General features: G+C 47.0%; 1 protein-coding gene across 9 annotated transcripts in view; it reads left to right on the forward strand.

The window, feature by feature from the left end:
- The window catches only part of DAAM2 (dishevelled associated activator of morphogenesis 2), a 114,287-nt gene that overhangs the window by 64,139 nt on the left and 25,915 nt on the right, over positions 1-24,233 (forward strand). For 8 of the 9 annotated variants that reach the window (XM_063605274.1, XM_063605275.1, XM_034962043.3 and 5 more), the window contains 12 exons: positions 1,541-1,764; positions 6,206-6,295; positions 9,707-9,781; positions 10,254-10,348; positions 12,782-13,115; positions 14,097-14,207; positions 15,613-15,716; positions 16,779-16,845; positions 18,512-18,629; positions 20,604-20,742; positions 23,468-23,526; positions 23,669-23,853. In XM_063605274.1, the coding sequence (XP_063461344.1) occupies positions 1,541-1,764; positions 6,206-6,295; positions 9,707-9,781; positions 10,254-10,348; positions 12,782-13,115; positions 14,097-14,207; positions 15,613-15,716; positions 16,779-16,845; positions 18,512-18,629; positions 20,604-20,742; positions 23,468-23,526; positions 23,669-23,853 (1,601 nt within the window). Of the gene's footprint in view, positions 1-1,540; positions 1,765-6,205; positions 6,296-6,399; positions 6,606-9,706; positions 9,782-10,253; positions 10,349-12,781; positions 13,116-14,096; positions 14,208-15,612; positions 15,717-16,778; positions 16,846-18,511; positions 18,630-20,603; positions 20,743-23,467; positions 23,527-23,668; positions 23,854-24,233 lie in introns of those variants that run through there. The other variant, XM_034962044.3, reaches the window with a different exon arrangement.

Raw genomic sequence — 24,233 nt, forward strand, 5'->3', positions numbered from 1 at the left:
GATAAGATTCTAGAGCTTGGTTCAAAGGAGTGTCATAGATTTAGCATATCTTGAGTTCTACAGGGCTTTAGGGGAAATCTCTCATGTTGACTTTATAGAAAAGAGGGCTAGATGAGAGCATAGTTACATAGATTTAGAGCTGGTTGAAGGACTGTCCCCTGAGAGTATTGATGAAACTTCCCTGGCATTCCCAGATCAGGTTTTTGTGTCATTAGGGTCTGTGTCCTTGATGTGGTCAACATTTTTAGCAAAGATGTGCGTGATGACCACAGAGGCATTCTAATCTGTTAATAATCTGAGTCCAGGAGAAATAGCTAAGAATCAGAATTCTAAAATATATTGACTGCAAACCAATGATACTCAACAGGGATAAAAACAGAATTCCATATTTATGGCCAAAAAATTAAGATCTATAAGTACGGGATGGGGAGAATCTTGGCTGGGTAGCAGTTTGGTGCATAAGCTATGGTCTCTCTACTGAACCCCCCTAGGTTGTCAGGAACGAGTGGTTGAGGATGATTCTGCCTCTCAGGAGGCATGTGTACTGGTTGTTGGATTGAATTGATCTAGAGGCCATGTGGCACCAATGACAGGGGTAGCGTTCTTTCTCAAGCTGGTCATCATTGACCTAGGCTTTCCTAGTGGCGAGCCAAAGCCTTAACCCTTTCTGTCCAATGACTACTCAGCTGTTAAACGTCCATCAGTTCTGGTCTCTGGACAGAACAGTGTTCTCTGTGGTTGGCTGGTATGAAAAGAAAATCTGAGCAGATTTCTTCTGAAAATCTGAGCAGATGTCAAATAACATTCCAATGATCAGTCCTATTTCTGTACCCAGGCTTCGCTCTGACTCCCCTGGGTAACTCTCTGAGGACAACTGGCCGCCTCCTTCTAGAAGGATCAGTGAACCACTGCCTGTTGCTATTTCACATTCATCCAAACATGCCTGTACAGAAAACTGGGCACAAAACTGTACAAGCCTCTGTAGTCTTCCGTCTTCCTCCTGCTCTGGAGACCCAGGCTGCAGGAGCTATGCCACATCATTAGCTCAGTGTTTCCTCTGCCAGCCTTCTTCAACTCTTTCCTCCCCATTGGTCCATGCCTTTAAATCAGTTATCCCCAGACCCGGAAATGAATCAAGTGAGTAAGTGAGCCTTGCTGGAAGCTGATCTTACGGAAGACAGGGAATAGGAGCCCGTCCACACATTTATGGAAAGTCAGCTCTGGTCACATGGAAGTCACATTCAGTGACCCCAGCCTTTGTCCTTCTCTGAGGGCAAGGAAGGGGAATATGAAAGTGTCTTGGCAGATAACACTCAGAGGACATGGTGGGGAGGATATGTAAATACCTCCAGGTGGGAAGAGCTGGAGGGAACAGAGGGATGCTGTGGGAGGAAGGGCGACAGCGGGGTGGGTGGGGCTTTGCTATTGGGTTGAGGGCTCCCAGCAACCTGTGGGACAGAGGTTATGAAGGCAGAGTGACCTCTGCCCTGGCCTATCTGACTGTATGCCTGACCACCCTGTGTTCTCTCCTCTTGTCCAGATCACAATGAGGACCTAGGGCATCTGCCTGCTGACGCCCCCTGGCCTGCAGTGACCATGGCCCCCCGCAAGAGGAGCCGCCATGGCCTGGGCTTCCTGTGCTGCTTCGGGGGCAGTGACATCCCCGAAATCAACCTCCGGGACAACCACCCTCTGCAGTTCATGGAGTTCTCCAGCCCCATCCCAAACGCAGAGGAGCTCAACATCCGCTTTGCAGAGCTGGTGGTCAGTGAGAGGGTGGGGAGAGACAGTGACAATGGGGAGGAGGGTGGATGGAGAGGCAGAGCTGGACAGAGGGCAGGGCCCCTGTGCTGGGGTCTCCATCTCTCAAAACTCCTCTTGGGAGGAGATAGGCCCCCAGGACACCTCAGCTATGTTGGGGAACCAGAGTCTCTCGCTGGGATGGACAGCATAAAGTGTGTCCCCAGAAGAATGGTCCTACCTCCTCTCTGCATTGGATTGTAGACCACATGGTGCAGTAATTAGGTTATCATAGGAAGGGGCAGCTCTGGGTTTTGCAAAATAAGATGGTGAGACATCTCAAAGAACATCAGAACACTTGACGCCTTTCTCTCTACTGCTCCTTGGAGTTTCCCTGGGATCTTTTAATGTCCGAGGCACAAAGAAGGGACAGAGTGGGATTCTGTGGGCAGACACTGTGCACCTCGGAACAGGGGATGATTGGCTAGGAACCTGGAGGTGGAAATGCCTATGTCATGCCTGGGGTCCCAGTTCAGGCCTGGGATGATTATGTGCTGTGCTTAGCAAGGGGCAAGCGGAAGCTCTGCCATTCACACCCGGACCAGCCTGTGCTGATTCTGCAATGCCCGCCCAGACCAGCTTTCAGACTACCCTTGTGAGAAGCCTGTGTGTGTGCAGCTTTATACCCTGGCCACAAATAGACAGGCTAGGAAAGAAGCATGATTCCTTCTCTCTTTGGAGGTCTGGTGAGACAAAGTCTGCACACCAAGGGAGGTCCCAGGCCTGGTAAAGAGCCATAAGTACATGTTCATCTACCATTAGCTCTTGGTCACTCATTCTGTGGTGGGCCATTAGTAAGCCAGTAAAGAAACAAGGCCATGTGGTTGGAATGTGGTTTTATACTTGTATTTGCTAATAGATATACCTGGTTAAGCCAATCCAGCTCTTTAAATAACAGGGTCCCTGTAAGATGAGATTATGCAGGTTATATGAGAAAGGTGTCCAGCTTCCTTGTCACATCAGGTTTAGGAAAACTCACTGTTTCCTGATTTTTTAGCTTTCCTCTGGATGGGGCAAGTGGTGGGGGCAAAGCGTTTGCTAGTGTAGAATAATATCTGAAGCCTGATTAGTGTTAGGGATATTTTCTTGAGTAGAGTGAGTTTTGAAAGAAGGACATGATAGGCAGTGTTCCTTTCTTTGGCTCTTTTATTCAACAGATATTTACTAAGCATCTTCAGGACAGGGACCCTTGCATGGCACTTTAGCAAAAACAAGGGTGAGTCAGACAAGTCTTGCCTGCAAGAAGAATAGCATCAGGTATCTCTCAAACAAGTGAACAATATTTCTTGGAGAGACTGCTGGGTGCTGGGCTGTATGAGGGTCCTAGGGATGTAGAGATGAGCCACCAGAGACCTCCCCTGCCTCCAAGAATGTGAAAGCCTAGTAGGGAAGACTGATTTTGAGGAGCAGTGACAAGTGTGATGAGTGCTAGGACAGGGAGCATTCGGGGGGTGGGGGCATGGGAGTGTCTAGCAGGGAGCTGTATTCTAGACTGGGAGAAGTCACAGTGGCCTCTGTGAGCAGTGACATTTCCACCGAGATGATTAGATCAGTGAATGAGGTTCAGGACAATGACAGAGGGTCTCCTGCAGAAGAAACGGCATATGTGAGTCTCAAGTCAGAAAGGAGCTGGGTCCTTTTAGGGTACACAATGAAGACCAGAAGAACTAAAGTTTTTGGATTAAACCCTAAGGGCAGTGGAAAGCCATGGAAGATTTTAAGTAGGGATTTGAGGTGATCTGATCTGCTTTTCTAAAAGACCACGCAAGGTGCTCTGCTAAAGAACGGTTCTGGGTTGACCATTTGGAGGCTTTTGCCTCCTAATCCTACAGGTTAGAGAGAAGGGTGCCTTAGACTAAAGTATTAGCAGTGAGGATGGAGAGAAGTGGATAGATTCAAGAGCTGTTTAGGAGGAAAGATAATAGGACTTGGTAGGATCAAAGAGTGAGTAGGAATCAAAGAATACCCTGGTTTCTGACATGAAGTGTTGGATGGATATTGGGGCCCTGGGCAGGATAGGATATACTGGAGGAGATTCAAGTTGAGGGGGCTGGGATGATGAACTCAATCCACACATTCTTTCTGTACATCAGTTTCCTTATCTGTAAAATGAGTTGTTATAAGTTGTTATTTATTTATGAATAAACATTACATACTTAGAACAGTGCCTGGTACATAGTAACTCTACATAAGTACATCATAGTAGAGACGTACTGGAGACAGTGGGGCCCTAGGGTCTGGAGCTCAGGAAACTGTTGGCCTAGGGGTACAAGTTTGAGAGAGTTTGAGATAATAACTGAGTCCTGGGGAACAGGTGAGGGAGGATGGTGCCCTGAGGGACTTCTACATTTAAAGGTAGGATAGAAGAGGAGAAGTCATCAAGGAAGCCCACGCAGGAACATAGGGTGAAGCAGGAGAGACTGCTCAGGAGGGTAGTTGCTAAAGAAACCAGGGAAGTGAGGTTTAATAAGGACCGAGCAGTCAGCAGTCAGTCATGTGCTGCCTAGGCTGAGCAAAACCACCATTGATTTAGGGGTATAGAGACCACTGGCTGGAAAAGACAAGTGCATCAATAATCTGAATACAAGCTCACATGGAACTGCTCTGTAGTTCAGGAAGGGAGAGATTCTTCTTACCTGGGAAGGTCTACTGAAGACTTGCGGGAAGAGGCTGACACTGTGCCCTAGGAATTAGACCAGGTCCTTAGTGTGAGTGGGTGCAGAGGCCTGTCCAGGTAGGACTCACTGTGTAAACAAAGGCACAGAGGTTGAAGAGGTGCAGAGTTTGTATTGGGAAATGTAAGGTGCGTATAACTCTCCTTTTTCTTTTATTTCTGATTTTGATCGTGGGAAAGAAACCTCAAACAGGGTTCTGGGAATTTTGAGAAAGAACTTCCTGGGATATATAGAGAGCAGTTCTAGGGAAGAAATTTTGTTTGGGATTAAATCTGCAAGAGTCTTTAGTTCCAGAGGCAGGTGAACTGATGGGTATTATTTCAAATAATCCTTGTCTGTGCTGTCTGAATGGCAGTCCCTGGCCACGGGGGACTACTGGCTCATCTGAATTGAGATGAACTGTAACTGTAAAATGCACACCAGATTTTGAAGACTTAGTGTGAAAAAAGGAATGTAAAATATCTCATTATTAATTTTCTACATGATTTTATGTTTAAATGATTATATTTTAGATTTACTGGTTTAAAATGTACTATGAAAATTGACTTCACCTATTTCTTTTAAATTTTTTAATGTGACTAGAAAAAATTGAAAATATATGTCGCCCATGTTATCTTTCTATTAGGCAGTTCTGATCTAGGTGAGAGAATAAAGTCTTAATATTCTCCCTTGAATAAAAGTATAGGGAAAAGATTACAGATATCAAAATTTAAGACTATTATACTTCCTTAGATATTGTTTTCACTGTTTATTGTATTTGAAAATATAAAGAGTCATAATATTATGCTTTGTTATGCTTAATTTATGCTTAATGCAAGTTTTGCTTTTGATTTTAAAAAAAGCACACTATGTTCTCCATGGCCCATTAACTAGTCCTTTGATTAGCCCTGGCATTGCTCATGAATGACAGGAGAGGCAGCTTCAAAAAGAGAGCTTTTCAGGGGCCGTCTAGCACAGCAAAACCTTCAAATTCACCCTAAAATACCTATGGAGTTACCCCAAATATGACCTCATAAAGTTCCAGTTAGCTCCTTGGAAAGTTTGGACTAGCCTGATGGAGCCCCGTGCCTTCTCTTGCTGGTCCTGCAGTGGAAGGGGCTGCCTCCAGCAGGCACTACCTCCCTCGGAAGCAGATCAATGCCTCCCTGGGCATGGCTCGCCCATCCTACTCTGAGCAGCCCCTTGTCCTCACCAGCTCTCTCCAGCCTGTGCTAGGGCCTATGCTGAGTTTGGGGGAGCCAGAGAATGTCTAGGGCAGAGATTCGAAGGGCAGGTAGATGTGAAGGATGGGGCAAGAATCTGAGAGAGGCAGAACGAGATCTGCAGACAATTCCCTTCTTTGTTAGGCTTTGTATTATGGTGTCCACAAGCTTAAGAATGACAAGGGATGGAAGACAAGAAACCCCAGGGCGAGAGGATCAGGAGCTAGCAAAGCAATGCAGGCGAACAGGGTGACCTGAAGCAGGAGGGTGGATTTGCAGAGACAAGGTTGGGGGTGGACAGGAAGTAAAGGGAGTGCAATAGAAGTCACATAGGGTTGGTTGAGGCAAGGGGATGGGGCTGTATCTCTGATAGAAAAAGAAATGCCCTATCATATCTTTGATGCTCTTCGGGAGGAAGACAGTAGGCTGAGGAACTGATTTGGGGGAATTGTAATTTCCTGCAGGGCTGACTATTCTAATCTCAACCATCCCTAGTGTCAGATGTATTTTTTCTTATTGTCTTTGCAGGATGAATTGGATCTCACTGACAAAAACCGAGAGGCTATGTTTGCACTGCCCCCTGAGAAGAAATGGCAGATCTACTGCAGCAAGAAGAAGGTGCCCTCTCTGACCCCTCCGGCCACATCTCAGGGTTCATGGCATGGGGTGGCTCTTGCTGCCTTGCCTGCTCATGCATTCACCTGATGTTTATTACATGCCAGCCCTGTTCTAGGTGTTGGAGGAACAACAGTGAATAAAATAGAAAAAGGAAATTCTGCTGTCCTGGAGCTTACACTCAAAGAAATAGGATTCTCTTTTTCAAAAACGCTTAAAGCAGGACCTGCTGCATCCCAGGACTGGGGCTTGCTGGGAGACAGACAAAGAAGCAGAGTCTGGACTCTCTCGTGCCAGCTCCCAGGCATGGAGGGTGGGCATCATGGACCATACCTGGAGCAGCTTTGCTATAAGAAATCAGTTTGGGGGGCAGGGATGTCCTCTTTTGGATCTTTAGTCTCCACTCTGTCCCAGGCTAGGGCTCACACATCCGTCCATGTTCTCCTCAGCATATCCTCCCTCTCTTCTTGCTCATTAAAAGATGCTGTTAGCCTCCTGCTATGGCCCTCCCTAGAAAGGGGTATGCTGAGCTCCAGTGGGGCTTAATTGGACTTGATCTCCTCCCTTCTGCTTTCCCAGCGGCTGTGCATTCTTCTCTCTGCTGTCTCCATCTCCGTGTTTCTTCAGCTTGCCTCTGTCTCTACGTCTCTCTCTTGCCCCCTTTCTATTTTAGTCTGTTTCTTTTGCTCCTGAATTTTCTTTTCATGGCCTACTTTCCTCCTCTCCCCTCCACCCTCCCAGTTTTCAGACTTGAGTCCCAAGTCTAAAACTTGTTATTCTGCCCTCCTACATTGCTTTGGTGTTTGGGGACCAGAGCCTGGCTATTCCCACGCCTGAGGCTTAGGCTCCCTCCCTCCTGGGAGGAGACAGGAAGGTCTGGGCGGAGTCTGAGCCATGTATCCTCTGTGCTCCTGTGCCCCCTCATAGCTCTTCTCTTACTCTTCCTGCTGAAGACTTTATCCCATTCCGAGGTCTCCACACTGAGCCAGACTGACCTTGTAACATTGGAGGATTCAAATATACACCATTTCAGAGTTGCAGGAACCTGGAAAACCACACAGTGTCGATGCAGTCTCATTCTTTATTCTACAAATGAGGCCAAGAAGGCCTAGAGAGGCAAAACTCACCCATAGCCCACCCAGTCCGTTATGGCAACTGGCTGCCCATTGCTAGAACCTGAGACTGCTGGGGAAAATAGTGCTAGAGGCTGAGGACCTGTGACAAGAGGCATGGGCTGCACACGCTATGAGCCATTGTCTAGTATACTCAATGCATGCTTATTAAGCACCTGCAGAATATAACACTCTGTGTTTATGCATCTCATTGTGAGAAAAGCAGGTCTTTAAAAAGCTCAAATCATGGAAAGAAGGAAGGAAGGAAGGAAAGAAATTTCAGGTGTAATTAATCATATCTCATGATTCTCCATTTTCCAAATTGATTTACTATGGAGTTCCCTTAAGTTGGTCTCTTCTACAGCTGCTAAAAACAAAACAAAACAAAACAAAAAAAACGGCCAGGCATGGTGGCTCACACCTGTAATCCCAGCACTTTGGGAGGCCGAGGTGGGCAGATCATGTGAGGTTGGGAGTTCGAGACCAGCCTGACCAACATGGAGAAACCCCATCTCTACTAAAAAAAATACAAAACTAGCCAGGTGTGGTGGCACATGCCTGTAATCCCAGCTACTCGGGAGGCTGAGGCAGGAAAATCACTTGAACCAGGGAGGTGGAGATTGTGGTTAGCCGAGATCATGCCATTGCACTCCAGCCTGGGCAACAAGAGCGAAACTCCATCTCAAAAAAAAAAAAAAAAAAAAAAAAGATTTATTAAAATAGAAGGCATCTCTCACTGCCTTCCAAACCAAATTGTAAGTTCCCCACACACTTTCACAACCTTCCACCTTCCCACATGGCACTTCGTCTGTCTATAACACCCTCCCCACCTGTCTTAGCTGTAATGCTCTTTAATAGCCCAGTGTTCTTAGACCACTCACGTCAACCCCCTACAAGCCTTCTGTGTTGGATGGATCACCCGCCAAGGTCTGCTATGGGTGGCTCTACCATAGAACATTTACCACCCTTTCTCTGGCACTGGACTGTTACATGGAAGGCAGAGACCATGACTCTTTACTCTGTACTTTCAGAGCTCAGCACGGTGATTGGCATCTAGTAGGTCCCCATTCAGTGCATATGGCATGGGTAAATGACGAGCCAGCAAGTTTAGGAAAGGATGTGTTTGCCGACACAATTGTTTTTGGTGCTGATTCCCCTCCCCAAGGCAGAAGGCAGAATGTTTGGCCTTCAGTCATGGAGAATTTAACATGTATAACCATGATTAAATTTAACATTTAACCATGTGAAGTCATAAAGACCCAAACAAAGCAGCTTTTCTACTGGTCTAAGATTTGTATTTTGTGAAACAAAATAGAAAACATCGAGTGGATGGAGCTGAGAGCTGCAGGGCCCGCTGGCAGCTGGCAGAGAGGTGTTTTGTCAGGGAGGGTCTGGAGGAAGTTGTTTTCATGCCCATTTGGAAGCAGGAGAGTGGAGAAAGCAGATGGGGAGGAGCCTCCAAAGTGACCTGGGGCACAGGAACAGGAATGAGCAGGATGGGTGTGAGGCCCAGAAGCAGATCCATTTGCTGGAGAAGGCTGGATTTCCAGTCAACATTAATATTTCTTTAACTCCCATCATTCTTGCCCATACTTGGGGAAGAGTCGAGCCTGTCTCTTGAGGGCTGAGCACTGGGCCAAAGGTCCTCGGATCTGGGCTCTGCCTCCCCGCTGCACATCCCCCTCATTCAGGAGTTTGCCAGGAATTAAATCACAGGCCTAAGGGGGTCTCCTGAGTCTTTTCAAAGCCCAAGGCCTTGGAAATTTCTCTATTTTTCTAAAGTTACTATTTAGTGAGTGCCTACTCTGTGCCAAGTGTTTTCTATTAGTGTTCTAGAACTACCTGAAAGACTTTAAGTTTTTAAATTTCCAAACTGTCACAGACCAATACTTTTGTAAAATATGAGAATGAGATTATCAGAAAAAGTAAAAAGATGTATAAAAATAAACAGGAATTTGAATTAGATTCAACAGCCAGGAAATTATATTTCATTAAATACAAGCTGAGCAAACAGAACAAGAGAAAAGAATTTTTAAAAAATGGTGCACGTTGCTCACTGAAAGTACACACACCTGCATAGTTTCTGCCCGCGTCGTTGTCTGGCCATGAGAGTCAATGTTCATCATCTGTATTTCACCAAGGGAGAAATGGAAGCCTGGGGGAGAGTGTAATTTCCTCCAACCCACCCGACATGGGCAGAGCTGGGAAATGAATCCCTCTGCTGACACGGAATGAAGCTCAGGATCTCAGGCCACGGGCCTGTCTTGCCTGTTGGTCCATGCTGTCCTTTTTCTTGTTTCAGGAGCAGGAGGACCCCAACAAGCTGGCAACCAGCTGGCCTGACTATTACATCGACCGCATCAATTCCATGGCTGCGGTGAGTGGCTGCCCCTCTCCTGCCCTGCCCCCACCTGGAAAGGCTACGGCAGGGAGTGATTCCCCCAGCCCCCACCCCCGACACACCAAACTGCCTTTTACTGCTCCTCAGCGCCCCACTGCCCACTCACTGGAGTTCAGCAGCTTTCCAGTTATTCATGAAATTTTAAGGTAATCCACCCCTCCTCTGGGCAATCTCAGAGTCCCCCAACCATTTAAACATTTTAAAATCCATTTGGGCATCACACAAACTTGGGAAATAAACCGGGCCAGTACTTCTCTCCATTTCACAGATGAGGAAAGTGAAGTCCCAGCCCAGAACCTAAGTCTTCCCAGGGGCCGACACTCGGTCTCAGTAAACCATTCCCTGAGGCCTCACCCTTTCTGAGGCAAGCATGGCCCCTGGGTCACACCTGAGCTGGAGTGCAGAGGGTTGGGAGACAGGCAGCCCCTTTCTACCTGCTGGCCCTCAGATGCAGAGTCTGTACGCGTTTGATGAGGAGGAGACGGAGATGAGGAACCAAGTCGTGGAAGACCTGAAGACAGCCCTCCGGACACAGCCTATGAGGTAATTCAGTTTCCCCCTCTTGCTTCCTGCTGAGTCCCTTCACAGTTGGTCTCCTTGCCTTCCCGAAGCCCTGTGCAGTGCTCTGCTCCCATGCCGGTCCTCTTGGCCAACTCCGCCTCACCTGACTTCACTTCCCAGCCCCTACTCCTCTCCTGGGAGGCTGCCAGGGCTTGGGAGGAGGGGAGAGAAACCTGGGAAAGTGGGATAAACCTCAGGTCCTGAGGAGCTCTCTAAAGAGGAATCGAGGGCAAGTGCTTTTTTAAAATTTATTGATTTATTTTTGGTAAGGGGATAGAATAGGAGGGTGACCAAATGGACAAGGTACAAAAGAAAGAGCCTTGTGAGGATGAGGGGGCAGGGTGAGTGCCCCATCCAGGAAAAGAGGGACGCACGGGTAGAGAAGTACTCCAACCACTAGGGGGCGGTCTGGTGTCTCTGGATGGGATTTGCCATCTAGAATGGGAGCAACACAGGCATGGAAAAGGGGGTAGAAGTCCTGGAGCCATAGGAGGACCCCTTTCCCTTCCCAGGCCACAACGTGTGGGGCCCAAAGTGGGGCTCCTTGTGTCTGGGTCTGCCCCGTGGTGTGCTGGAACTGGCTAGTAACAGCTGGCGAATGCCGAGTGTCAAATTTTCAGCAATTTTGTAAGCTGGTTGTTAAACGTAGCTATGATTAAAATTTCAATTGTATAAATTTAAGATTCAGTAAGTTATATCAAAACAAAGGTAATAAATACTTGAAACTCTTCATTCCCAAATTACCTAATTATTTTTCTACATTTTACTATAAGGTATACTTTTGAGTTTACATGCATTGTATGTGCATGGAAACACTATGTAATATGCATCTCTTCCCAACTCTGCATTCAATGACATCATATCTGTAGCTTGAAATTGGCTATGCTGGGAGCATTTACACCATGGAAATGAGCAAACAATCAGGAGCCACCCTCCATCCTTCCCCTGGCGAAAAGCTAGCCATCCATTGCGTGGGGATGTGTATGTTGTCTGAGCTGAGCTCTCTCCCCAGGAGACTAGAAACAGCCTCAAGAAGAATGGGAGCATCCTAATTGTCTCTTGTCATTCTGGTAGTGGTGGGGCTCTGGAATGGGAAGGGGATAGAGGAAAGGATGAGGTAGTCAGGAAATAAAGGGGTTGAGGGGAAGTTGCCAGGTTTGTCTCCTATCCCAATTTATTGTAATTTCCCTTAATAATATTCTGCTAACAAAAGTTACATATTGTCATTGTGGAAATTTTATGGAATGCAGACAAGCATAAAATAGAAAAAAGTAAAAAATAGCTATTGTTAACAACTTAGTTTCAGAGCACATTCTTTTATTTTCTAGGCGTATTTGTACAATAACATAAACACAAATACGCTTGGGATAAGTAATGTTATTTATAATAATTTTCTTAGATCATTAATTATTTTACTAAATCAAGGGTACCTGTGTGTGTGGGCGTGCCATGGACATCCGGCGCCCAGGTGAAACTTATGGACTGCTTCTCAGAAATGATGTTTTAAATAATAGATAAAAAGATAGGAATAACAAATCAATGAAAATACAGCTACAAATAATAAAAATGAGATAGCAATGAATTCTGCTTCTTTACACCTTAAATAGCAAGAGCTAGCTGCGAGTCTGATAACCATCATAATTTTGAAGTACTGAGAAGTGTAAATGGTATTTTGAGATACCTGGTACAACTGTAATTTGGTATGAAAATAGCTGTGATTTCTTGGGGTGACAAAGTCACAGATTATTCTAATACTGCTGTCATTTATTGCTGACATTCATCATTGAGGAAAATACTAAATTTTAATTAGAAGTTACCAAAAATAAAAATGTAATTTTCTTTTCCCACCCAAGTCCTTGGATCTGTGAATGCTATCTATAGATTCTTCAGCAGAACACAGACTCCAAATTAAGAACCCCTGAACTAAATGGGTTTTAATGTTTTTTTGCTAACATTCAAGATAGATAACTCTGCTATTTTCTTTGGGATCCCTTGAAATGTAGCTTCCCTAGGCTTAACTCCATGACTTGATGATTCTGATGGCTTTCCTATCTGGAAGCCCTCTTTGTTATCCGACTGTAATTCTCTTAATCTCCATCCTCACTGGAGAGGAGTGTTCAGGTTTAACAGCTCTGATAATTATCATGATCATGTGAAGAGGACTTCACATTCATACCATTTTAGCTATGCAACTGACAATGATATGCAAATATAGAGTATTTAAAATGCAAATAAGACACAAGTCTTTTGTGAAGATGATAGGATTTCACTGCTTTAGATAAACTACGAATAAACCAAGTGGCTACTGTAGGTGGGACAAGGTTCATGGTGGTACACAGGTAAGCGGGTAACTATTTGCAAAGTGTACACAGAATCATATGCAAATATATGTTTGTTAATGGCTCTGATTTGTAGGTTTGTGACCCGCTTCATTGAGCTGGAGGGCTTGACCTGTCTGCTAAATTTCCTCCGGAGCATGGACCACGCCACCTGTGAGAGCCGCATCCACACCTCACTCATCGGCTGCATCAAAGCATTGATGAACAACTCCCAGGGGCGGGCACATGTGCTGGCACAGCCTGAGGCCATTAGTACCATAGCCCAGAGCCTACGCACAGAGAACAGCAAGACCAAGGTGGCTGTGCTGGAGATCCTGGGTGCTGTGTGCCTCGTGCCTGGTGGCCACAAGAAGGTGCTGCAGGCCATGCTGCACTACCAGGTGTATGCAGCAGAGCGAACCCGCTTCCAGGTGAGGGGCCTGGCTGGAGGTGGGATGCCAGCTGGGTGGGGCAGAGGATGTCACATGTGAGTGAGAGCCTGAAGATTCTTTGCAGCAGAAACTGGGGGAAAAGGAAAGTAATGTGGTCTGCATGCCTGCTCCTGGAAGGTAACAGGTGAAGAGTACTGGGACCTGGAAGGCTTGCATAAAAACACATGCAGGGCCTTAAGAGTTATGAGTTTGGCTGGGAAATGGACTTGTCCTCCTTATTAGTCAGTGGGTTCCTGGAAGCTGGAATATTGGCCTGCATTATTTTTGTGGCTCTGCATCTCCAACCTCAACACCTGGCTCATGATAGGGGCTCAGTCAAGAATTACTGAATTGAGTGCAATTGCTGAGATTGAGATTTTAGGTGCTATACTTGGGCCAGTACCTAATGTGGGACACTGGGACCATCCCTGGGAGCTTCAGCCATGCTATTCTCTTTTCTTTCCCTGACCTGCCCAGAGAAGTATCAATGAGATGAACAGTAAATATGAAGTGTCTTAGCACAGTGCCTGGCACAGAGTAAGTCCATAGAGACGTGAACTGATGTTACAAACCCCATGGTTTATTGCCAAAAACTGGGTCCTGACTCTTTGCAGAAGACGGAAAAGGGATAAAAGCAGTGTCCATACCATAAAGGAGCTAGGCAGGGAATACATATGAGCTGTAAACAGCTGGAGCACGATGATAAAGCAGCACTGAAGCACTGCTCAACCATGTAGACCAAGCCCCAAAGGCTGAGTGGAGAGGAAGTGAGGCAGCACTGCCACTGAGGTGAGAGGCAAGGGAATTTTCCAGGCAGAGGTGAGGTTTGGGGCAGCCCAGAGTAAATTGGACAGACCTGATTGGGTGGAGAGAGCAGATGGGGCATTCTAGGTAGTGGAGGCGACAGGAGTAAAGGTGCAAAGGCCACACCTGTTGGGAACTCAGCCCTCTCCTCCTGCTCTGTCCTGCATTTCCACCTAGACCCTGCTGAATGAGCTAGACCGAAGTCTGGGCCGGTACCGGGATGAAGTGAATCTGAAAACAGCCATCATGTCCTTCATCAATGCTGTCCTCAATGCTGGAGCTGGAGAGGTGGGGTGCCTTCTCCTTGCCCTTGCTGTTCCCTGACTTTCTGGACCTGGGGTAGAGTGTGTGAGTGTGTTGCTTCCCCAATAATTGTTTTTGCTATTAAACCTGGGAGGGCTCCTGGGGAGTTGCCTACATAGGTAACATCATGCACGGTGGACAGACCCAGAGCTGAGCTGGCTGATGATGGCTCAGGGTGGCAGAGAATCATTGGTGGGAGGAGGGCGAGTTTGGGCCCTTGTTTATGGAGAGCTGTTTCTGGACTGTTTTCTCGTTGGCTGGTCATGTTCTTCTAGTGCCTTCTGTTAGGTGTGCCTTCTGGTTTCCCTTCCTTTGGGGTCAGAATGGGATTCTTGAAGTATAAAAATAGCAACAGGCTGGGCGTGGTGGCTCATGCCTGTAATCCCAGCACTTTGAGAGGCCTAGGTGGGTGGATTACCTGAGGTCAGGAGTTTGAGACCAGTCTGGTCAACAGGGTGAAACCCTGTCTCCACTAAAAAAATATAAAAATTAGCCAAGTGTGGTGGTGGGCACCTGTAATCCCAGCTACTTGGGAGGCTGAGGCAGGAGAATCACTTGAACCTGGGAGGCGGAGGTTGCAGTGAGCCAAGATTGCACCATCATTGCACTCTAGCCTAGGGGACAAGAGCAAAACTCCATCTCAAAGAAACAAACAAAAAAAAGCAACAATAGAAGAACTTGAAGAGCAGGTGAACGTTCCAAATTCTAAGGCTATCAGATGCCCTGGTCAAGGTTAACTTGAAGGACAGAGGGAGCAAAGGGAGCAATTTAATGATCTTTACTTTCCCCTCTTTTCTGCCAGCATACTTTTTTTTTTTTTTTTTTTTTGAAAAAAACAATTTATCTTTATGCCCTGGGTTAGGAAAGGCCGGTTGGGGGAATAATCTGCCCCTAAGATGCTAACATCACCTTTGTTGGTACCACCTTTTCATGGCTGGCATGTGCTCTGATTAGCTGGTAACCACACCTCATCAGGTAATTATAACAAGTGTCATCCCTGTAGATTAGTTATGCTATGACCATTTCACAAATGGGGAAACTAAAAGTTTTCCCAAGGTCACAAAACCAGATCCAAGATCTGTCTGATTCCAAAGCTTGTGCTCCATGTCACTCTACAACACTGCTCTTTGGTGCTGAAGGCTAGAACTGGCAAGGGGCTTGAAGGAAGTGGGGCAGGAGACCTAAAAGAAGCTGGGCAGTGGGTTTGCTTTAAACTAAGAAATAAGGTCTCCATTCTTTCTTGGAACTCTGGGATTGGAAGCAGCTCCAGGTGAGTTAGCTGTGGGAGATGTGTTGGGTCTGTGGCTAGGGTGGTGATGAGGGCTCCACTGGGGATGTTGTGGAAACTGAGATCTGCCAATGAGTCTGGCCCTCCCTTGGTGACCCCCAGGATAATCTGGAGTTCCGCCTACATCTACGGTATGAATTCCTGATGCTAGGGATACAGCCTGTGATTGACAAGCTCCGGCAACATGAAAATGCCATCCTGGACAAGTAAGTTCCAAGCACCCGTCTCCATTGCAAACCTGTGGGGACAGTGCCTCACATGGGGATTGTTGGGACCTTTGTGAAGGCTGCCCTTCCCTCTGGAGACCAGCTGCCATTCCCAGCGCAGATTCAGAATCAGCTCTGTGGGGGGAAGGGGTGCCCTTGCCTGTCCTCTTTGCTGACCTGCTTGTCTCATCTCTGATGTTATAGACAGGTGAACCCAGTAGCCCTCAACCATTGCAGTACTGCCCCCTGGGGGGCATGTGGAAATATATGAGGGTATTCTTTGGTTTTCAAACTGGTTGATGGTGGGCAATACTGGTATTGGTTGTTGGGGGCCAGGAATGCTAAATGTCCCGCAGTACCTTCCTGCTCAACAAAGAAATGTCCCACCCAAAATGCTTGCTATAATGCCCTTGTTGATCCAAGGGCACAATTATGTTCCCATGTGATACCAGTGAGGCCCCTCTGGTTCTCTCCCTTTAGTTTAGGCTATTTTATTACACTAGGTTTTAAGGGACAGAGGATGGATCCTTTTGAGATGGAACAAGTGGATGTGTGCATGAGGATAGAAAATGGGGGAGAGATTAGTTTTGAGGGTTGACTTGGAGACCCTATGAAAGTACTGGGGAAAATAGACCAGGGCTGATGTCCTCAACTGAGAGACATTGGGCGACGCCTGCAGACATTACATTCTTGGTTGTCACACTAGGGGGTGCTGCTGGCATCTAGTGGGTAGAGGCTGGGGATGCTGCTAAACATCCTCACAGATCAGCCTCCCACAACCAAAGATAAGCGAGCCCAAAATGTCAGTAGTGCCGAAGTATAGAAGCCCATTCTAAGGTGAAGGGACCCTGGATTGGCCTCCCTGAAGGAAGGTCATGGGATCTTATAAAGGGCAGACAATGGGTGTCCTACAAACAGCGGCTTCTTTCCCATTTTGCCTTCATCTTGCTTGAATGAAGCTTTCAGATTTAGCCAGTGGGGGGCTCGAAGGGGCTGTAACCCTCAACCAAGGGTGTGTCCTGGCTGTAATGTCTACTCTCTCTGTCTCCCCATTCTGTCTAGACATTTAGACTTCTTCGAGATGGTGCGGAATGAGGATGACCTGGAGCTAGCCAGGAGGTTTGACATGGTGAGGAGCCAGCAGGGTGGAGCGATTGCAATGGGGTAGTAGGGTTCTTGGTGGCCCCACAGCCACTTTTCTAGACCCTGTGTTGTGGCAGGGCTGGTGTGGGCTGGTTCCCTGGTGGGCACCCCCATGGCCAGGTCCTGTGATCAGTCATAGTTCTCCATAGAAACACAACCAATAGGATACATATATAGAGATAGACAGATGAGAGGGCATTTATTAGGCGAATTGGCTCATGCAACTATGGAGACTGAGAAGTCCCATGACAGGTCGGAGTTATTGCATGGAGAAACAGGGAAGCCAGTAGCATGGTTCAGTCCAAGGCCAAGGGCCTGAGAACATAAGGGGCCACTGGAGCAAGTTCTGGAATCCAAAAGCTGGAGAGCCTGCTGTTCTGATGTCCAAGGGCAGGAAAAGAAGGATGTCCTGGCTCCAAAAGAGGGAGACAGAAAATTCACCTTTCCTTGGCCTTTTTGTTCTCTCCAGACCCTAAGCTGATTGGATGGTGAGGAGCCCACAGGGTGGAGTGATCGTAGTATGGTAGTAGGGTTCTAGGTGGCCCCACAGCCATTTCTCCAGGCCCTGTGCTGTGGTGGAGCTGGTGTGGGATCTTCCTTACCCAGTCCTCTGATTCAAATGCCAGTCTATTTGGGAAACACCCTCACAGACATACCCAGAAAGAATTCTTTACCAGCTATCTGAGTATCCCTTGATCCAGTCAAGTTGACACCTAAAACGAACCATCACATCTCACTTCCAGAGCCTTGGTAGTATGCTGGCTGTGGAAGCCTCCCCCGGGAAGGCATCGGCCTAGGAGGAGACTGAAACCCCCAAAGGAAAGGGAGCAAGTTATTGCATGTGATTAGTCTCAAATACCTTTCCTGGGCTGACTTTCCCCTGCCTTCCAGCAACTTCCTGAGTCCCCTCTCCCCACCGCTAACCAGATCATGCTTAGCAAACTAAATTGTATTTTCATTTTAACCTCGGCAACCCTGAAAGCACACAACTCTGCTTTATTGTGTTATAAAATCCCCATCCAAATAGAAAGCTACTTTTGGGTGGTGCTTTACAGTCACTGAGTGCATCCATTATATTTTCACAAAAGCCCTGGATTTATAGATACAGAAACAGAGGTTAGAGGGGATAAGCAGCTTGCCTGTCATCACACAACTAAAGCGTAGATCTGGGGTTTGAACCCAGGTGGTGGACCTGCGCCACATTCCACCTGCTACTTTGAATCCTCTATGCCCCTGCTCCCTTCCCTGAGTTTGGATCAGTAGCTCTCAAGCAGGGATGATTTTGCTCTCCTCTCCCCCTGGGGACATTTGCAATGTCTGGGGACATTTTGACTTGTGTGAGGGGGTGCCACTGGCATCTGCTAAGGAGAGGCTGGGGTGCTGATACACAACCTACAAAGCACAGGGCAGCCCCCACAATGAGTAATTATCTGACCCAAGATGCCAATAGTGCTGAGACTGAGAAACTCTAGTTTATAAAACTGACTATTTCCCTCTTCCTTTTGTCTTTCTCTTTTTAAGCCTGGGCCAGAGGCAGGGGAAGAAAACCTTTCCTATGAGACAGGGCATAGTGGATGGAAGCAGGGTCTTCTCTCTCCTGCTGACTTCCTCTGCTGCCTACCCACTGATCACTGTGCCCTCTTCTCTCCCAGGTCCACATCGACACCAAGAGTGCTTCCCAGATGTTTGAGTTGATCCACAAGAAGCTGAAGTACACGGAGGCCTACCCCTGCCTGCTCTCTGTGCTGCACCACTGCCTGCAGATGCCCTGTAAGTACCCTGCACTTGCTGCTTCCCTCGACTGGCCTGAACCTTGACTTGGGGCAGGTTTAGACAAGACTTTGGGACCTCCCTGGTTTGGGGAGTCTGACCATGTCTCCCTGTGCACTTGCTTTTGGGAGGGCAGGCCCCATGACGGAGGCCCCTGCTTTTCCTTCCCTCCTTGGGGTCAGGTCTTCACTGTCATCTGGGGAAGGAGCTGGGGACTTGGCCCTGAGCAACTCCAACATCCTAGTCCAAAAACGGTAGCTTGATCATTGCAAAATTAAATAGCTCAGCTTTCAGCTCATGACGGGGGAGAGATCAGTCATGCTGGGGAGTTCCAAAAAGTTTTGTGCTTGGGGGAGTAGCACAGATGTGGAATGAACATGGTTGTTTTTTTCCTTAAGGTTTTATCAACTCCTTCATCTAGTCCTTGTTGGCTTCCACTCTTGCACTCTTGCCCCTGCTTCTGCCTACAAATACCAAATGTCAGCATCTATGGGAGCAGATGGCTAAGTTCTTAAGATCCAGGTGTGCACAGTGATTGAATAAATTGTACATAATTGCTAATAGCCACTCCAGAATGCAATTTGAAATGAGCTTTAACTGTACCCCTTGGTACTTAAGCTCTTCACAAAAGAGAATATTTTGAAAACCAGTGTGGCCCACCATAATGGTTGATGTTGGCGGTGTCAGCAATCATAGTGACAGTGATGACAACTGTGACTTATTCTGTGCCAACTCTGGGCCAGGCGTGATGTGAGGTCCTTTAGCACATCGTCTCTGAACCTTAGAATGACCTAAGGAATACACATTATTATGTCCATTTGAATAGTGAGTGAACCTGAGGCTCAGCGAGATATTTACGTATAGAAAGAATTTTGGTTTCTGCGGGGTCAAGGGTTGAGATAAAACATGTTCTGCCTCTTTGAGCTAGTGACCTGGCTTTACACGATTTTGCTGGGTGAAAAGTAGATGGTAAATGATACAACTTTGCAATGCATGTGTCAGTAGACTTGTGGACAGGATAGATGCAGTGACCTGAATTAAGAAGCTATCAGTTCTCCAAAGCTCATTGCAGCAGGTCTTCATGAAGGGCATAGAAATCTCTGGGAAACCTGACTTCTTGTGCTCCCAGGGATTCCTGTGTTTCCTGTTCCATGGGCAATGTGAATGGGTTCTTCTACTCTGCCCCAAAATGGGGCTTTGCAGACTCGATATTCTACCTTGTAGGCATTGTGGTTTGCTTTGATGTCAGGATTGAACTTGTTGGCTTTTTATGATGGTCAATAAAGTGCTAGGGATCAAGGACCCAGGAAAGAGAGTTTGTGGTTATTACATAAAAAGGAAGTCCATGTCCAGCCAGATGACTATCATTAGAGGGGATGAGAGTGAGACTCTATGAGATCACACACAACACACTATGCCTTTACCTTCATAGTTCAAGGTCACTTCCACAAGAAATTTTCTCGAGTTCCATTAAGCACTTCTCTAACCCATTTTGACTCTCAGTGCACACCTGCAATCAGTTTCCCTTCATCTTTCTCTGTAGAGTAATAATGTGGATAATCCTAAAATCTTTTTTAAAAAAAACTTCCCTGGAGACTTCATTATTCAGCATGTAATATTTTGGAGCAGGTGGTTTTTATAGATAATGTAAAAAGCAATCTGCACTTCCTGGGCATAGTATGCCCAGGGTCCAAACAAGGAAGAAAGGCAGCCAGAAAGTATTTCAGGGAGTAGAGAAATATGTTGGGGAGGAGGTTGACACATCCGTAGAAGTCTAGTTGCCGATAATCAAGAGATGACTGAATCAGTGAGTTGCCATTATCAGCAATGGCATTGCCTCTTCTTCTAGACTGGGAGCTTACCATGGGTGGAGAAGGGCATGCCTCACCAGCCAGACCCCAGGCAGCAACTCTAGGGTGGGGCCCAAGGGGGACTTCAGGACTCAGGAAAGATATGATACCTGTCATCCCTCAGACAAACGGAACGGTGGCTACTTCCAGCAGTGGCAGCTCCTGGACCGCATCCTCCAGCAGATTGTCCTCCAGGATGAGCGGGGTGTGGACCCTGACCTGGCTCCCTTGGAGAACTTCAATGTCAAGAACATCGTCAACATGTGAGCAGTGGCCAGCCTTTGCCCTGTCTTCCTCCACCTTCCTCATCACTCTCCCACTCTGGTCTCACCAGCGAAACCTCAGCTCCCTTTCGCAACCCAGTCATCCCGAAATGAGTCTTGGGCAGCATGGTCCAACAGAACTCTCTAAGCTAATGAAAAAAGTGCATTTCTCTACTGTTCAACATGGCAGCCAAATGTGGCTATGGAGTACTTGACACACGGCTAGTATGACCAAGGAACTGAATCTTAAAGGTTGTTTCATTTAAATTTAAATAGCCACATGACACATGGCTAGTGATTACTCTCTTGGACAGCCAGCACAGGTGTATTGGGCATGTTCTCAACTCTCCACGATCCACTGCATGGCTTGGATAGATGGGGAATTTAAACACATTAACGTAGAACAAGGGTCAGCAAACTATGGGTGCATGGGCTGACTCCAGTCCTCCAGCTTATTGTGTATGGCCCATGAACTAATAATTTTTACATTTCAAACAACACACACACACAAGTATAAGTGACACAGACTATGCATGGTATGTAAAACCTAAAATATTTACTCTGGCCCTTTATAGAAAGTTTGCTGACCACTGACATAGAGCCTGACCATTTGATCATGAGGTTGCTGGATAAGGTTATCAGAGCCTAAGGCCTTCTGGTTTACCATATTTTATTGATCTTGGATAGAGAAACACAGAGAAACATTTAAATCTACATCAATTAATAATAAGGCCTTACATTAACATACTAATTTTTAATTTTAAGCTTTTACTTAACTTTCAGTATGAGTTTGAGCCACTTGCCCTTAAGGAGATAAATTGGCTGTCAATGATTCATTATGTTGCATTCCAAAGCCAAGTACACAATTATTTTCCAGCTATTCTTGCTACTGTTTTCATTTGCATAGTCAGATATTGATGTAGTTAAAATCCTAATTGGTATGTTGGACAAGTGCAACTGGGAAAGTGATCAAAAGGCGACTTTAGTTTTATTTCCTACCAATTCATTACACTATTTAGTAGGCAATCTTTTCCACTGCCAGAGGATAAAAACTCCTGAGGTCCAATGAAGTTTTTACCCCTTCTTGGGTAACAGGAGTCCTAAGATCACTTTCAAGTGCAACATAGTCTGAAATCTACAACTAGGAGGACTAAAATCATGACATTCTAGACATGATTTAGCCTTAAATCTTTCTCCTCCACCAGCTGGGGCCAGGAAACTGGAATGGGAAGGGTGTGTGTGTGCGCGCATGTGTGTGTGTATGTACATATGTGTGCACATATGTCTGTGTGTGATATTTGCCTTCTTTTCTCTGTTCTATTTACCCTGTAACCCCTTCTATCTCCCACCCCTCCTTTCTACAAACCAGTCCGACCCTCTGAAGAGGCAGCCTGGGGACAGGAAGGAAAAAGGGAAAAGGTCTTACTTGATAAGATAATTTAGTAAACAGGCTCCCTGCTCTCTCGCCTTTTTGGCATATGGGTAAAGACGTCAGTGTGTTCCTGGAATCTTCAGAAGTTCCTTGCTGGGTGCCTCTCACTACAAAACCCAGCTCGCTGGCCATGCAAGATTTTTGTTCCAGCTGGCTGGCTGCTTCCAGCTCTTCCATCTGTCCCTGGTTCCCTGGCAGTCCACTGCCTGTAGACTTATGGTGTGGATGTTCCCACTTTTCGCTCAGGTGGAAACAGCTCCCCTTGCACAGGACTGTGAAAACTGCACCCCAGTTCCTCCACGAGGCTTATATCTGACCCATGGGCAACCCTCATGCCATCTCTTGTGCCAACGAACTCTAGGAGTGCTGGCAGGGCCCCACACAGCAGTGTTCTTCTTTTGCTCCCAGGGCTTTGCTTGGTTCCAAGTAGGGCCCCAGTCTACCCTACCTCCCTCCCAACTTCAGGGAACATGAGTCAAAACTCTTGGGGAAGGCCCGAAGAAACCCCTTCCTTGGATGGTGGTGAAGGAGGTAGCATCTTGGGGATAACAGCAGTGGCCCTCTTCAAAGAAATGTCTTCATGAAATACTCTCCCTCTCCATACTCTGTTCTCTATGTCCTTGATGTGGCTGAAGAGGCCAAAAGTCATGGGTCTAACTCTTCCACATTCTCAGATTTATAAAGGAAAGGATTCTTGGGATCTCGCTTTGGGATTTCACCTCTGTTAGGCCTTGGTGTCAAGGTAAAAGCTAAATTTGAACACAGTTTCAAGAGCTTGACATGAACAAGGCTGTCCTCTGTGTCACTCTGAACACATTCAGTCTGTATTGCTGGTGTGGGTGATGTCTCTTGCTCTTACACATTGGTCTTTGGAAACCTGGACCATGGTAGGGCCAATATTTTGATCTCTTTTAAAGGTAAAACCTATTTTACAAGGAGGTGCAAGTCATGATATAATTCTTGGGAGCCTGAGGTTCAGTCCTAGTTCTACCATTAATTAGCTCTTGCCCTATCCCCATTCTCTGAGCCTCAGTGGCTCCGGCTGTATCACAAAGGGGCCGGGTTATAGGGTATCTAAAGGTCTTTTCTCTCACGGTCTCCACAGACACATAATGTGAACGGGGCAGGGGACCTGGAGAGACACCTGGGAAGTCTAAATCCTAGCCCCCTTGATGTGGCTGGACAGATTGGAGACCAGGGTCCCCACCTGGAGGGTAGAAAGATGATGTCTCCTGGGAAGCTGTGAATCAATGGTCAACAATCACATTGCCCCTTCCCTCTATGCCCTGCCAGGCTCATCAATGAGAATGAAGTGAAACAGTGGCGAGACCAGGCAGAGAAGTTCCGGAAAGGTGAGGGGCTCTGCTTAAGCCTGCTGTCCACTCCACATGCCCTTCCCCTGCCCAGCCCATAACTCCATGTCCTTCCAGGCAGGGAGTCACATTACTCACATTCTCTCCTTCTGTTTCCTCTCCCGTCCCACCCCCATTCCAGAACACATGGAGCTTGTGAGCCGTCTGGAGAGGAAGGAGCGGGAATGCGAGACAAAGACATTGGAGAAGGAAGAGATGATGCGGACGCTGAACAAAATGAAGGACAAGCTGGCCCGGGAGTCCCAGGAGCTGCGCCAGGCTCGGGGACAAGTGGCAGAGCTGGTAGCCCAGCTCAGTGAACTCTCAGTACGCAAGCATCTCCCCCTTTACATAGTTGAGCCAAGACCCTGGGCTTCAGGACAGGGTGGGCAGAGCAGGTGTCGGAGAGGCCAAGGACCCCAGCATGAGGGAGAAGAGAGATGGAGACCTTGGGCCAGGATAGAAGAGACCCTTGAGGCTGTACAGGTGGCATCTTTGTGTTAGAAAAATAATGTCCCTTCCTCTGGGTGACACTGTCCCAGGAAGCACACCTTGGACAGCAGAGTGCAGCTGGAATTGGATCCACTTCCCTCTCTCAGCTGGAGATCTTGTGCAGTCAGTAACCTACACAACTGCATAGATCAGTCCTGCTGTTGCATTGTGATGGCTATGACTCTGATTGTCCAGTGTCCGTGTGCGTGACGTGT

Source organism: Pan paniscus, chromosome 5 (genome assembly GCF_029289425.2).
Source record: "Pan paniscus chromosome 5, NHGRI_mPanPan1-v2.0_pri, whole genome shotgun sequence".
In the NCBI taxonomy this organism is placed as follows: Eukaryota; Metazoa; Chordata; class Mammalia; order Primates; family Hominidae; genus Pan; species Pan paniscus.